This window comes from Gavialis gangeticus, unplaced genomic scaffold, assembly GCF_001723915.1.
Source record: "Gavialis gangeticus isolate Ggan-Ray unplaced genomic scaffold, GavGan_comp1, whole genome shotgun sequence".
Taxonomy (NCBI): domain Eukaryota; kingdom Metazoa; phylum Chordata; order Crocodylia; family Gavialidae; genus Gavialis; species Gavialis gangeticus.
In genome coordinates, this window is record NW_017728994.1 from 3,930,262 (window position 1) to 3,942,922 (window position 12,661).

General features: G+C 46.7%; 1 protein-coding gene across 2 annotated transcripts in view; it reads right to left on the reverse strand.

Annotated features, from left to right (window-relative positions):
• The window catches only part of GRID1 (glutamate ionotropic receptor delta type subunit 1), a 1,431,845-nt gene that overhangs the window by 255,522 nt on the left and 1,163,662 nt on the right, over positions 1–12,661 (reverse strand). For both annotated transcript variants that reach the window (XM_019502226.1, XM_019502225.1), the window contains exon 6: positions 8,265–8,438. In XM_019502226.1, the coding sequence (XP_019357771.1) occupies positions 8,265–8,438 (174 nt within the window). The remainder of the gene's footprint in view (positions 1–8,264; positions 8,439–12,661) is intronic.

Genomic DNA, 12,661 nt, shown 5'->3' on the forward strand with positions numbered 1-12,661 from the left:
GGTGCACCTGTGTAGATGTGTGATGCTTACTGAGCTACTAATTAATCCACTGAGCAGTAAGCATTTCATATAGAACTGGGTGTCCTTGTCAGGAACCCTGGGATCTCCCAAAAATCTATATGCAGAAGAGGCATGGGGCCATCTGGTCTGGCTCCACCTCACAGAGAGTGGGGTCACACTAATAACATGTAACAGGTTGAGAGAAGGGGCATAGAGTCTCTCACTTACATAGATGTTTAATGACATTGGCCAGACACTTAAGGCTGATAAAGAAACAGGAATCATTGGAAATGGGAAAGAAAGGCATTGCTCGGCTGTGGGAGTGGAGAGGAAGTCACAATGTATTCAACATAGTGGTTCACCATGCCATGAAAAATTGTTGGTATAGCAGAAAGCCCCCTTTGGACATGGATATAACAGAAGCCCCTTCTTGCCTGCAAACCATCCCCCCACACCCATTTTGGGCATTTCCTTTTTCTTCTCAGTATTGGCAAAGACCTAGCACACTCATTGCATGGGTGTGGCAAGACTCAGAGCAAGCTAGAAAGCTGAAGTAGTTTTCTGTAGGAGAAACCTAGAAACTACACTTACATAACAATTAAGCTCAGTGTCACTAAAGAAAACAAAAGAACTAAATTATCCACTGCAAAGTCTGTAAATATACCCTGTGCTAACTTAACTCACTCACTGTACTCTTTGATCCTCACAACCTCACATTGCATTTTTATATATTTTTCACAGTTCATTTTCATATTTCATCTGTCTCATCTTTACCATGGCATTTTGTATTTTATATGTTATACTTTTAAACTCTTAAGGAATGTACTCCCTATAGAATTAAGTTACAACCTGAACCATTTTTAAAACTTCATTGAAATTGTAATTGTAAAGTGATAAAATCTGTTGAGTGAATGCAAGTGAATGATGATCATCAGCAGGGATCCTAGTTTTATCTGATTAAAATTTGCAAATTCTCTGATTAAAAATTGCAAATTTTCTGATTAAAAACCCAAAATCTGTGATAAAAATTAAAGGCCTCCCACAGCCCCTCCCCCCAAGCACTGCTGGTGCCCCACACTCCTCTCCACAGCCCTCATGATGCCCCTCACTCCCTCACAACAGTCCCCCAGACCCACAGACACAGACATGCAGGCACAGACATGTAGACACAAATGCACACACAGACACTGACACCCACTCCAGCAGGTGTGTGTGTGGGAGGAAGAGGTGGGGCAGGGTGGGGGAAAGGTAAGGTGCTGGGGGGTAGATCAAGAAGGGGGAGGAGCATGCTCCTGTGCCCACTCCCAGGAGCAGGGCCAGGGGGTGAGGGCAGGGGTGCCACTCTACAAGCCACACACGCGCCGGCTGGCTTGTTGGGGGGTTTGCACACAGAGACAACCACTGCAACTCTGCCACTGCACCATGCACTACCATCCCATGGCCACCTGCACAGCTTTGCAGCAACCCCCTTCTGGCACTGCTGCTTATGCCCCATGACCAGCTGCATGGCTCTGTGGCAGTGTGGCATGGTGGCGGTTGCATGCCGGCTGGGGAGGGTGGGGTTTTGCAGGCAAGCGATGCGGGGCATGGTGCGGTGTTGCCCTGGGAAGTGGAAACAAGCGGACAAGGGAAGAAGGAGGCTGGCTGCTTGTATACCCTTTTCAAAAGTATTATCAATGGCTCCTTTTCCACTAAGAGCAATTGCAAGGTCTTTCCACTGTAAATAATGTTGATGACCAGAACTGGCCTTGTCACTCTTCACTTTGTCAGTTTTCTCCAGTTATCATTCACACCCCCAAGGCAGAATCTTAAATGGTACAGGGCTTGATTTTTCTTCTGATCTCAGAAGAGGCATCGTGGAAAGCAGAACATAACTGCTGCCTTGTGGCTCCAAATGAGCCAGTCCCTTTTCACACTGTCATCATTGGACAGAGTCTTGCAGAAAACAGATGTAGGGAATGACCATTTGGAGGAGTCACGTGGGAAGCTTGCAGGTTTGGGTGGTGGGCCCTTGGACACAATTAGATCCCTTTGCAACCTATCAAGATGCCCCCAGGTGACTGGGTCATTAGAGAACATTTCCTGGTGAAGCTCAGGCACAGAAGCAGAAACTAGATCAATTGTCTCATTTTTCTCATTTGATGCTATGTCTCCTACAGCTTGCATCATGAAACCTGATTCATTTTCACATTCTCCTGCTACATAGCTGCTTGCTTCCTTTTTCATGTTTTCATGATCAGAATATTCTTCATCCCCTGCAAGTGATGTGTCACCTGCATCAACTGTTCCACTTCCAACTTCCTTATTTCCTTTCACCACCCATCCAAACTGATCCAGTGTCTGCCTCCCCTTTTCATCCTGAGTTTTTTTCTCCTTTGTCTCTTTTCTTTTTGATGCCCCAGATTGATCGATGCACTTCATCTTTTCTTACACAAGGATAAGGGGATAGGAATAAGGTTGTACTTTTCCTGAACACCCTCAAATGCCAACCCCCTTCTGGCAGAGCTGCTCTCTCCTACCAGTTTCCTGGGGCCCAGCTCAGTCTCACAGTTCTTCTGGTTGTGGCCTGCTGGCTGGCCCCTCCACTACTTATGAAGGAAGGGTTCCTCCCTTAAGACCTGGCCTCACACCAGTCCTAGGCCTTTTCCCTGTGATAACTGCCACAGAAAATTAGTCTCCAGTGGGACCTTGCCTGGAAATTTTAGCTGGTGCTCATGTAAACCACATAAGCTGGGTTGTACTTGGTCCAGGCTTGTGGGTCTGGCAGAGGATAAGCAGGCCCTGCCCCCGTTTAAGAAAAAAGAAAGTAACTGTAGAGAGAACATAGAGAGGAAGGAGGATTGTCTTTGTACCGCTGCTGGAGAATAAACTTGTATATTTAGCCTTTAACCCCTTAATTAAGGGCATTGTGAGACTGTTCATATTCTTATGGGTCTCAGTAAGCAAGTGCTGCTGTTTGAAGGACCAGAAGAGAGCAAGTCATCTCTGCAATACTGAAAGCAAGATTTGCAGTTTGGAGCACAGGCTTTTTCAATCAAGAAGGACTTTAATATCCTCCCCACCAAAAGTTATATAGACACTTTGCATTTAAGTGCTTTTTGAAGTGGGGAAATATGTGAACCTGAATATGTGTTATGTCTAATGTTGTTATTTTCCTTGGCAAATATAAAGAAAACAAGATATATTATTTTAATTATTATATTCTTGCAAATTCATTTCTGACTTTGGCCCTTCAGAACCCACAGAGCTGACATTCACTCATGACTTGAACTCTTTCCCCTGGAGGTCTTTCTGTGACAACATGTCTGCTCTGCCACCGATCCTTCCTTAAACCTTCCCTGTTCCTTCTCTCCTCTCAGCAGACTCTGTAACCAGAGCTACTTGGCCTAGGTCCTAGGCTAGGTCAATCATAAGCTTGACTGATCAATCTTGTCTCTATTGCTGCCCAGAGATAAAGAAAGATGTTACCTTACCATGATTGGTTTAGACTCCCCCTTGGACATCAATGCAACAACCACTCAAGCCTCAAATTAGCATCTGTTTCTCACACATCTATGTATAATATTTACTCCATGGTTGGGGACAGGTCCCATAATGTCATAATTACATGTTGAGAATGATTCAGTCTCATCTAACACTCTAATGCACCAATTTCCTCTGTTTTTATGAAAACAAAATACCAGGAATTCTGGTGAGCAATGTCGCAGGGCCAGGGCCAATGGTACACACAGGAGTTGAGGCAGAGGTCCCTTGCTTTGAAGGGGCCCAGGGCAAATTGCCCCAGTTGCCCTGCCCCCCCCACCAGCCCCAGGGAAACCCTGTAGTTCAGAAGGACACTGTCTTTTTCTGGAAAAAAGTGGCATCAATTAAGGCTGTGCTACTGCTGATTATTCTATAAATTCGAATTGTAATCCCACCCATGTGGTGGCAAATAGCAAAAGTACAGAAGAAAATGTGTGTGTTCTTCTAGAATGCCAAAAGAGAAAGGTTGCCTAGATCTGAACTGCACAAAGCAAGAGAGATGTGGAGGATGGGGGCTGACAGACTTGGGATTGTTTTTCTGTAGCAAAAGCCCCCTCTCCCCCCCTCCCCCACCCTTTTTTTTGTCAGGAAGCACCATCTCCCCCTCCCCTTTTAGATTATATTTTAAATTATATTCATATGTTGTGTTCATTTCTGTAATCTATTTCATTATTCATTTCCATATTTTATTGTCCCTCTACACTTTTACCATGGCATCCTGTGTCTTACATTTTATTTATGCTTTACATTTTATTTCATACACTTTAGGTTAGCTAAGACTTGTAATAGTGAAACTATAGCTGTAAAAACTTGTTGAATTGTATCACCTTTACCAGGTGGTTCCCTGAGTGAATGCAAGTATGTATGAGTCAGTAGGTAATTGAATGACAAGCGGAGAATACAAAGCAAGAGCCTCTGGCTGTTAATTGACAATAGCCTAACCAGAGGAACTTACCATTACAAAACTCTATTCTACAAGCCATTTAAAACTAATCAGGCCAAAGAACTGATTCCTGGAACCTGCAAGACACAGCTATTGAGTCAATCAAGTCAAGGGAGAAATACAAAACTGCATCATCGGGTGGAACTCCCAGTGACTGTGACTGACAGCTGTTATGCACTACTCAAGACCCATGTGGGGCAGTGACCTCCAGATTGGGCAGCTAAAATGATGCTGGGGAATCACAGAAGTCTGCCAAAGAGGGATAAAAGGTAATGAAGCTTGACCGTCAGTGGCGCCCTCTTTCTTCAACCAGCACCAGAATCTACCAACCAGAAGGACAAGCCAGTGACCCCCTTCTGGAAAAGACATCTCCTTGGAGGAAGCTTTTGACTGTCCATCGATAGCAGACTGCAGCACCTCAGCTAGGTAGATATATATTAACACCAGTGGTCTCACAATCACTATAGCAGATACTATACAGGTTTGAGTGAGTGAGTGAGTGAGTGAGTGAGTGAGACAGACCAATATCTGTTTTGGTTCCAATCCTGTGCAGAGTACTATAGTTGTGCACCCCCATACAATAAATTTGATATTGGAGATCCTGTGAGTTGGTTTTAATCACTAACATGTCTATGTAAAATATGTAAGCATGATATGCAAGGCAGTAATGGAGGAAGAGGGAGAAGCAGCATGTATCACCTGATTTCATGCAGCTGCAATTTTGAGGAAATGGAGGTTACATCAGACCTCTCTGAAGAGTCTTAGGTATGACAACCACCAATTCATTACATCAGGGTGGAAGGTTTCATGCAGAACTATACAATAGAGAAGGTCCTGAAGGTTCATAAGAAACTGAAGAAAGCAATAATGGAGAGAGACAGGATGGTGCCATGGGAAACTTCACAGAAGGACAATTGAAGAAAGTATGGAGAGCAGTGATGAATAAACAACTAAAAGGGGGACATGCTGACCTAGCATGGATAGTAGTAAGAACTATCTTACCAGCAAGAGAGGTGCAAGGAAGAAGAAATGGTTGGAACATGTGTTATGGGGGTGTACATATGGAAAAAGGGCATGGGAAAGAGTCTGCTGCTTGCTGATTGTCACCAAAATAAACCTGGTATTAGCATGTGAGATGCTACTATATGGATCCCATGCTTTCATTGCCCCACAATCCCCAGGCACCCAACCCACTCCCAGACACCATTCCCTGCCCACCTGTGGCCCCATCCCATCCACTTGGCTGTATGCACCCTGCATGCAGGGGTCCTGAGCAATGTTCCCTCTAAGCTGTGTGGTGTGCGCAGCTGCATAGGCATGTCTAGCAGCGTAGCATGAGTGCACCTGCATGGCCACACACACTGCACAGTTTAGCAGGAATATTACTTCATTCAAAATGATGGTTTCTAAGGTAGAACATGAGACACACTGGAAGGTAAGAGGATATTATTAAGGATATCCTGTTAATGGAGCATGCAATTACCATTGGTCTGCTTTCCTTTACAATCTGAAAATAAGCTTTTGCAATTTCCAGAGGTCATGCTTTCTTCCTTTTCAAGGATGATCACAACCAGATGTTTCACTAATTTGTGGGATTTATGTGAGTAGTTTGCCTGCATGCTAATAAGAACACATCAGTATTTTACATATTACAAAGTACCATACAAGGCTAACTTGCTATCTAAAAGCTAAGACAAAATTTCTGGAGAGGGTATCCTGTGTACTTAAAGACCATTTAACTACATCAAATCTAGGTCCCATTGACATTTTATAGCTTGAGAGAACATTTAGCAGATACTTGTAGAATCCATTTTAGCAATGTGCTTATTCTGTTTAGCTTATTTGATTTTAAGACACTACTTCTAGTACTTGGGCTCAAAAATCTCAGCAATTTTTCCTTGCTTATATCTGATATGAAAAATCCATCTTTCCAGCTGTCTTAACAAAGAAAGACTTTTTGTGTTTACTTTTATTATTTAAAACATACATTCTGAAAGAAGCCCAGTACTCATGGGCTGCCCTTCAGTAAGAAATACTGTGCCTGCATAATAAAAAAATAGGTTATCTATTATAACCTTCCAAGTGATTAAATATTGAATTTGGGAAAAATTATGAAAATCTTGACAGGATCCGTTTAATTAAAAAGAAATACTGAGGCAGTAAAAGGTGAATAGAAAACCCAATTCAAATTCTTTAAAGAAGTACTACTACAGGCTTTTTTAAAAATGTGCTTGCAACCTACAAAGCTATGATGCAGCTCTGTTTCTATAAAATTTGTGACTATACAATGCAAAATATTGCATAGAATTATAGAATGTACATTTTACGCACTGGGACAATCTTGTTTTTAATGACACCTCTACAGAACTGCATTGGCTAGATACTGCTGGGACTCTAGGTTTTGAATTAGGTTTTGAATGAGCGTGGACTATGAAATCCCTTTCAATATAGTGGTTTTCTTTTGTCCACCCCAAATGTTATGGTGCCCAGGCTGGAGCATTGTGAGGACAGTTTATCTGGCTACTACTTCCATTTCTACTGTATTGTTAACCAAAATAGATATTCACTTTTATCAGAATCTTTTACAGGATGAGGGATCATATATTTAAAAGTATCTAAGCAATTTAAAAAGACAAGTACCACTTAAAGTCTAAAACTCCTTTGAACACTCAACCCTAAATTTGTTTTACAACTTCATTCACTATACGGTTGCTTGTTTGTTCCATCTTATTTTGAGATATTTTGGTACCTGGGGAATACACTTTGCTAATTAAGCTAAATACAAAAAGCCTGAGGCTGAATCAGTTCAATCTTCACAGGTTAGTTTAACCTGTGTAGATTGAAATAATAAGTAAGTGGACAGACATTCATGTTTGCTTCCACAAATGCAGCCACATGCCTGCAGTAGCCCAGGCAAGAAGCTGGATGGTGCTAGAGACTGTCTCCTTGCTCTGCTGGAGCAGACAGCTTGAATCTAGAGGGGAATTGGGACAGGAGTTCAATAAACTGATTTAACCTAAATCAGTTAAGTCTGACCCAATTTCCATCCATGTTTATTTTAAGCCAGTTTTGGACATTTTAAAAATGGTTTATGTCCACTGAACTTCTGTCGTGTTACAGATTTGAACTGGTTTCCAATCACTTCTATCAGTTTATGTACAATTTCTGTTCTTAAGCCTAAGAGATTTCTTCCAATATGAATAATAGTATTAATTTTAATAAGAGAGATACTTGACTAAAATCTGAAACTAATGCCCAGTAGTGTACAGCTTGTAGGTTAGACAGACATCTTCTAGACTCCTGAAATGGAATAGATTGAACCTGTCATATTTATTCAATTCAGTCACCTTAATGTGAAAGCTCTACATCCCAACGCCAGTGACTGAACACTGCAGCCTTCACAAATCAATCCTTTCACACAAAACAGCTAATAGCCATAAGTGAGGATATAGACAACATTGAAATTGCATAACGACAATTTTTATTTTTATTTAACTTAGTCCTTTGTGGAATGAAATACCCCAAGTCAACTAAGAGATCATGTAATTGCCCAGTATTACCTTATGCATAAAATATCAGCTCTAAAGCTTTCAGTCCCAGGAAATGAAAGAAACCAGGTAATTACGGTTTTGCTGGAACTATGCCATTCAAAGCAACATGCAGAGACTTAATTGAATTCATTACAATTCTTCCTGTCCTTGGCTCTGTAAAGGATCACATTTATAGACAATTTATCTTATACAATGTTTCCAAGGAACACTGAGTCATGGGATATCCTGCTCAGCAACATGCCACTGACCTGCAGCATCTGCAGATAGCCTTCTTGTGGATCACATAGCAATGAAGATATTCGATGATTATTTCTCATGCATCTCTGATTGTTGTCCCTTGACAGAGGAAAGATTTGCCGGATAACTGTCATCCTCCCAAGAGCACTGTGTACCAATTCTAATATTTCATTATCATTGATTTCCTGTGAAGAAAAACAAAGTTTTTACAGGAAGGAAGGAAGGACTTTTTAATGACTTTATTCAGGGGTTCAGACATACAAAAATGGTGGCCGCTTACAAAGCGAAAACACAAACAAATTACTAACAAACCAAACCAAACCACCAAACCAAACCAAGAAAACCATATCATTGCATCCAACACATCACACTGTGACAGACACCGTCGTTACATTTCACGTCGTGTCTTACGTGCTAATTATGTGGTTGGAGTGCCGGCCACACGGTCATAACTATATAGATAAACAAGTCATACCCTGCTCCATCCTATCATACACGAAACAAAACCTTCAACTTCCCACACAAAAAGAAAGCAAAAAAGCAGCCTGGCAAGGGCCCAGGATGCGGCACGAGCTGGAAGTTGTAGTTCGACACTGAGCCAGCCCGGTTGCCCAGACCAGTCATGACATCAGAGCATGTATTTGAGACGGCTGTCCTCCACATGGCACAGTGCTCCCTCAAGGGCCCAGCGTGTTTCAAAGGCGGGCACTGCCCACCGGACCACAGCATGCTCAAACTCCAGTGAGAGGCGTGCCTGCACCAGGAGGTGGAAAAGCCACAGGGCATCATCTGAGCCAGTCCAGACAAGCCGGTTTCGGTGGCTCTTGAAGACAGCCAACTTGGCCTGACCCAGTAAGAAGTTGGCCAGGCAGACAGGGCCCTTCTCAGCCACCCAGTACGGGTAGGAGCACACGTAGGTGGTCTCCGAAAAGCTCCTGCCCAGCGCCTGCAGCAGCGGCCTGAGGGTGACAAAGAGCGGCTGTAGGCGGGGACAGTCAAGGAAGACATGAAAGAGGGTCTCCTCAACACCCCCCGGGCAGCAGGGACAGGCTGTCGAGGCGGCTGGGTCCAAGTGGGACGCAAATGTGCCAGCAGCTAGGATGCCGTGCAGCAACCGCCACTGCAGGTCGCCAGTCTTCTTGGCGGTTGGCGGCTTATACAATGTGCGCCACGCCGGGTGGGCTGGTGGGGAATCTGGCAGTCCCAGGCGCCGTCACCACGGTGTATCAGGGTGGCCCACCAGCACTTGGGCATGGCGGACATGAACCACCCAGGTGTATAAACTTCTATGTGACAGAAAAGCAAAAGTGCAACCCGTGTCACTGTCATGAGGCACAGGGAGCATCAGCAAAGTGCTAGGGCCGCCGGCCAGATCACCGGCCACAGCTGGGGTGACTGGTAAAGCAGGAAAAGCCTCACCCCGCGCATCATCAGAGCAGGGGCACTGGCCCGCCCAGAGGGGGTCCTCCAGGGCGGCTGCTGCCTCCAATGGGAGGGCAGCCCGGATGTCACACAGGAGGCGGCCCATGCTGCGAATGGAGTGCATGCCCACCCGGCTGGTCAAGGCCTCGGGCGAGAGCCAGGACGACTGAGCGGGGTCAAGGAGATGACTCAGGCGGAGAACATGTGCCTGAATGAGAACAGCCGTGAGACTGGCAGAGGCCAGACTCGGCACGGGATGCCTCAGAGCTGGGTTGTGCACCAGGGATTCCCTCAGCCACTGCGGGAACTGTAGGTGACAGGCTTGGGACTGGAGGTGGAAAGTTGTTTGCCAGGCTCATAACACACCATGGTAAAAAGCCAGGAGCACCACCCAGTTCAAAAAGCGTAAGGTCCAACAGAAAGAACTCCTGGTTGAAGCCAAGGGCCCCCACCCTCTGCAGAAACTGGCATGCCAGGTGTTGCCAAGGTACGAGCTCCTCTCTGTACAGGAGTCGCTGAAGGGCCTGCAGGCGTAAGGAGACAACCCTGCCCGCAACGTCAACCAAACTCTGGCCCCCCTCAGTTACAGGTAAATAAAGGACAGGTCGTGGGAGCCAGTGGCGCCCATCCCAGAAAAAGTCAACCAGGAAGCGCTGGAGTTTCTCGAGTAGGTCCTCTGGTGGATCGAGTACAATGCATTGGTGCCACAAGGTCACTGCCACTAGGTTGTTCATGATGAGGATGTGTTCACGGTAGGAGAGGCTGGGTAGGCGCCAGTGACACCTTTGTAGGTGGGCCTCCACTTCTTCCTTGAGGCCGTCCCAGTTGCACGCCATGAAGGTTGATGCCCCAGGAACACGCCCAGGATCTTAAGGCCCTTGCGGTGCTAGGTGAGGCCCCCGGGCAAATCCGGGGGGTCATGGTGATCCACTCTCCAAGCAGCAGGGTATCGCTCTTGGCCCAGTTGATACGCACTGAAGAGGTGCTTTCGTAGGCTCTCTGACAGGCTGTCAGGGCCTCCACATCTTCCTGCGTGTTAAGGAAGATCGTCACGTTGTCTGCATATGCTGATAGCCGCAGCGGAGGGGCAATGAACAGGCCCACTGCTCGTGGCAAGAACACACTGCTCAGGCGGCACCACAGTGCATGCAGCAGTGGCTCAATGGCCAGGGCATAGAGCATGCCCGACAGGGGGCAGCCCTGACAGATGCCTCTGCGTGCGGGGAAAGGGGCACAGAGCATCCCATTCACCTTGAGCAGGCGGGAAGTGTCTCGATACAAGACCCGGAGGGCGCTAATGAAAAAGGGCCCAAAGCCAAAGGCCTCCAGTGTCTGAAAGAGGTAGGCATGGTCCACCCGGTCAAAGGCTTTCTCCTGATCCAGAGAGATAAGGCCAACATCTAGGCCAAAGAGTTCACTGGCTGTAAGTAGGTTGCACAGCAGAAACAGGTTGTCTTGCATGGTTCTGCCTGGCACACAGTAGCTCTGGTCAGACCCAGTGACAGAGGCCATGACAGTGCGGAGGTGGGCGGCCAGCGCTTTGGCTAGAATCTTGTAATCCGCGTACAGCAGGGAGACCGGCCACCAGTTCTTAATGCAGCCAAGGTCTCCTTTCTTGGGCAGCAGCATGAGCACTGCACGGCAGCAACTGATCGGCAAGACCTTGTCGGCAAGACTCTCTTGGAAAACATACAGGAGGCAGGGGCTGAGAAGAATCCAGAAAGTCTTGTAGAAATCAGCAGGTAACCCATCGAGGCCTGGGTCTTTGCTGGAGGCGAGGCCAGCTGTAGCCACTGCCAGATCCTACAGAGAGAATTCCTGTTCAAGCTCACTGGCCTTCAGGGCACCAAGGCGTGGCAGGCCTGCATGGAGTTCCTGCGTGGCCTCAAGGCAGCATGGCTCAGCCGCAAACAGGTCACGATAGAAAGCAACAGCATGCTCATGTACTTCACCTGGGACAGAGATGACCTGGCACTCAGAGGTCCTGAAGTGGTCTAAGACTTTGCTCGCTGCCTGCCGTCGCTCCAAGTTGAAAAAGAAGCGGGTCGGGGCATCTGTTTCGGCCAGCTCTTGGCAGCGGGTGCAGATCCTCGATCCACGGGCCTCACACTTCACCAAGTCATGCAGGCACTTTCTACAGAACCGGAGCCTCTCATGCAGCACCGCATCACTGCCAGCAGCCAGCAGGGCAGCCTCGAGCTCTACCACGTTTTCCTCCAGCTCTCTGATACAGCGACGCAGCTCATTTGTGGCCAGCTCAGTGTACTGCTGGCAAAAAGCCCAGATCTGTACCTTGCCCACATCCCACCATAGCTTCCAGGAGGAGTAATTCAGTCTTGTGGCCTCCCAGCTTTGCCAAAAGTTCGCAAAGCAGTCCCAGAAGTAAGAGTCTTGAAGCAGGCTGACATTGAAACACCAATAAGGCACTCGTGCACAGGTTCTCCCTGGCAGGCTCAATTCACAATAAGCCAGGCTGTGATCTGACAGGCCCAAGGGAATGATGCAGCAGCTGCGCAGGAGTGGCAGGTGCTGCCTGGTGACATAAATGCGGTTGAGATGGGCCATAGTGAGACCCCTGGCACTCATCCTGGCCCAGGTGTATTGTTGAGCATCAGGGTGCAGGGCTTGCCAGACGTCAACAAGGACTGCAGTCTCCAAGACAGACTGCAGCTTGCGGGCTGAGGGCAGGTAAGGCTCAGGCCCCGTACGGTTCAGCAGGGGGTATCAGTGGTACAATTAAAGTCCCCACCTACAAGAAGCAGGTCGTCGTCCTCACTGACATCGCGCAAAAGGCCGGGCAAGTTCTTAAAGAAAGTGACCCTCTCCTGGCCATCAGAAGGTGCATAGATGTTGACGAGTAGCAGATGGTGTTGTGCTAGGGTGACGCAGACCGTCAACAGGTGGCCGGGGACAATCTCTCATGCCACTGCCGTGTCATGATGTAGTTGTGACGATAGGAGAGTCGCGACCCCGGTGCTAAGGTTGG